We start from the raw sequence: 3,172 nt of genomic DNA on the forward strand, positions 1-3,172 counted from the left end.
CATATGGGAACATATGTATATGAACATATGTATATGTATAACTGATTCACTTTGTTATAAAACAGAAACTAACACACCATCGTAAAGCAATTATACCCCAATAAAGATGTTAAAAAAAAGAGACACAAATTACTATGTATAAAGTAAATAAGCCACATAGATATATTGTATAGGACACAGTATATATATTTGGTATAACTTAAATCAGTATAATCTATAAAAATACTGAATCACTGTGTTGTATACCTAAAACTAATACAGTATTTTAAATCACTATACTTCAATTTTTAAAAAGTAAAACAACAAAAAACATTGACAAGTTTGTTTCATGTCACTACCTGAAACGTGCTTGTTTATCTTCTCCCTTCCCCAGCCGCACGGAAGCTCCGTGAGGGCAGGGGCCTCTCCTTTCTTGGGGTTCCCTGTGTTGCAGTGCCTGGGCACAAGGCAGACACTTGATCAACATTTGCTGAAGGAGCGGTAGTGAATGACCGTCGGATTCCAGTGTGGAAGGCTGACTACCTAACAATCTGCGATTAGAAAATTTAGGAAGCTGTCTTGCCTGACTAAAGCTCAGTGTCTGCAAAAAGCCTAGCAGAGAGACAGCTTTGGAAGTCACGCGTGTTAACCGCGGAGGACGGTGAACTCACAGCTGGCGTACGAGCGGCCGTCATCCTCGCACATCTTGTGCAGCTGCTGGTATTCCTCCTGGGCCAGCTCGAAACGCTGCTGCTTAATCTGGTAGATTTCTTTCTTGGCGTTGAGGGCCTCCTGGGCTACAATTAAATACTCCTTCAGCATCTGTTCCTGCTCCCGCCTCCACTGTTCTCTGGGATCCTCAATCTGGGTAAGCTCTGAAATTGAAAGGGTAAGAACATAAGGGACTTCAAAGTAAAATCTTTACATTGACCAATAATCATGCAGTTATATGACTAGTCGATGAGAAAATTAATTAACTACCAGGAGGTACATTATGGAAGCATCTATATAACGAAACTCCCAGAGTGCGGATCACCTTCTATTTACATATCCACGCTTGGGATGAGAAGAAAGCTCTGTAGACATGCAATAGCTCCATGGAGGGGAAGACGGTACCAGGCAACTTTTCACACTCTAAGTAAATGTTGGACATGAACCCAAAGGAGGTCATCCCTGTCAAACTAAGACACACGTCGAAGCTTCCTCTCCCTGCCTTCTTCAAGCCAGGCTGCTGTGGGCTCTGCTGTCCCCGTGACTGGCTCGCTCCCCTTCTCCCACCTCCCATGCCAGACAACTGCATTCTTCGTGGACTTCCCATAAATCCCCTGTTTTCCGCTCTGGCTCTCTCACTCTAGCAGCTCCCATAAGGGCTCTTGCCCACCTCTGGCTCCTACCTCTCCCCTGAGCGCCCATCCTTTCTTTCCTCCTCCCTCCTAGAGGCATCTCCACCTGGACGGATGCAAAGTAATTCTGAGGCACTCATCCAAAGCATGAGCAAGCAGAGTTTACAAAGAAGAGCCAGAACAGGTGGGTCCCAGGCCACAGAGGCAGGTAGGCAGCATTTGCAGAAAGGTTGTGTAAGGCGGCCACCTGTGCCATTCGGTACTGCCACACGGACCCGGAGAGGCCAAAGCCGTAGTGCAGGTGTGCCCAGCCCACAGCTCAGGGAAGGTGGCCCAGACAGACAGACACCCTGGCCGCAAGCAATCCAGGGGCACTGGGCCAGCTGGGCCAGGGGGAGGGCGGCCCTTGGGTACAGCCTCGCTACTCACGATGCCCAGACCCGCCTGGAAGCCCTCCTGTCACTGGGATAACTGCCGGGGAGGGCAGCAGGACCAGGGCAGCACTCACACCCCTGCCCAATCCCTGGGCAAGAGCCGCAGTCACGTGAAGGCTGAGGGTACAGATGGGAAACTCCCCTGGCCCAGGACCCAGCCAGGATGCCTCGCCATTCAGGGTTCCAAATGCTGAACCCCGGAGGCCAGCTGGCAAGTGACAATGCAGGAATCAGCCCTAAAGATACAAACCCGGGTCGATCACACTAAGGGGACAGGAGGAGCCGTGAGGAAGGAGCTTTGTCACATGCTGGGCACCGTGCATCTACAGGAGCCCCCAGCCTCCCCTGCACTCAACGAATCAAAGGACCGAAAGCACACTAAGGGGAACTTGGTGTCCCCAGTAGTAATAACAATGACAGAAACACTGGGCAGCTTGAACAAAAATTGGAGTGTGATGAAATGTGAATCTGAGAGAGAAATGGATCCCTAACTGGAACCCAATGGAGAGTAGTATAATAATCAAATGTGGCACTCTACTTACTTTTTATGTGGTTCATGTAATAAATGCCAACTTGTTTATCATATACAGTTTCCCATCCTAAAGGAAGTTCATCCCCAACACAATCAGCAAAGGTCAGTGGCTTTGTTATCCTATAAAATAAAGCAATGAAGATAAATTTGAAATTCAAGACAATTTTGTATGTATACTGAATCAATCTGATAATTAAATCTTATACTTAATCCTATAATTGTAATTATTCCTATAATTAATCCTTAACAAAAACTTATATTATCTAATCCAATTGATTAGATATTTGATTAGATAATATTGCAAACATCTGCTCCAATATTCTATTGAAAAACTAATTCACAAGCTTTTCCAGAAAAAACTAGATCAGTACACTCATAATTAAAACCATTAAAATCTCAAAATTCAATGTTTAACTGCAGTGTAAATATATAAAGTTAAAATAAAACTGTTAAACAAGCATTTTTCAAATAATCATATTTAATGATGTTATGCAAAAGAGATGTCACTCATTTTGAACAACAGAATACTTATCTTCTATTCTCATCCCCTGAGAAATGTTTCTATCCAAATGTTTCAGTTTCTCTACTTCAAACATGAACACTGGCTTAAATCTATATACTAAATGCTTATGTAATATTTTCACTGATGAGTGTTAATGAATTCCACATTAACCATTAATCAGTTACAAAAACCACAGTATATTAGCAAACTCTATCCAGCAGCATATTAAATACCCACAAAAAGAGACAATAAACAAGTTTTGCAAAGTTGCAGGATATAAAACGACCTTGTAAAATTATACATTCTTTCCAAGTATACATGAAATATTCTCCAGGATAGATCACATACTAGGTCATAAAACTAGCCTCAACAAATTTAAGAG

General features: G+C 43.4%; 1 protein-coding gene across 1 annotated transcript; it reads right to left on the reverse strand.

Annotated features, from left to right (window-relative positions):
- Window positions 1–609: 609 nt before the first annotated feature.
- On the reverse strand, window positions 610–2,395 carry LOC114890241 (protein WWC3-like). Its single transcript, XM_029213697.1, has 2 exons — window positions 2,299–2,395; window positions 610–854 (listed from the first exon to the last, which is right to left on the reverse strand). The coding sequence occupies exons 1-2, from the start codon at window positions 2,312–2,314 to the stop codon at window positions 625–627; spliced, it is 246 nt and encodes an 81-aa protein (XP_029069530.1). The 5' UTR covers window positions 2,315–2,395; the 3' UTR covers window positions 610–624.
- Window positions 2,396–3,172: the final 777 nt, after the last annotated feature.

Source organism: Monodon monoceros, unplaced genomic scaffold (genome assembly GCF_005190385.1).
Source record: "Monodon monoceros isolate NGI ecotype Baffin Bay Population unplaced genomic scaffold, NGI_Narwhal_1 Contig538_ctg1, whole genome shotgun sequence".
Taxonomy (NCBI): domain Eukaryota; kingdom Metazoa; phylum Chordata; class Mammalia; order Artiodactyla; family Monodontidae; genus Monodon; species Monodon monoceros.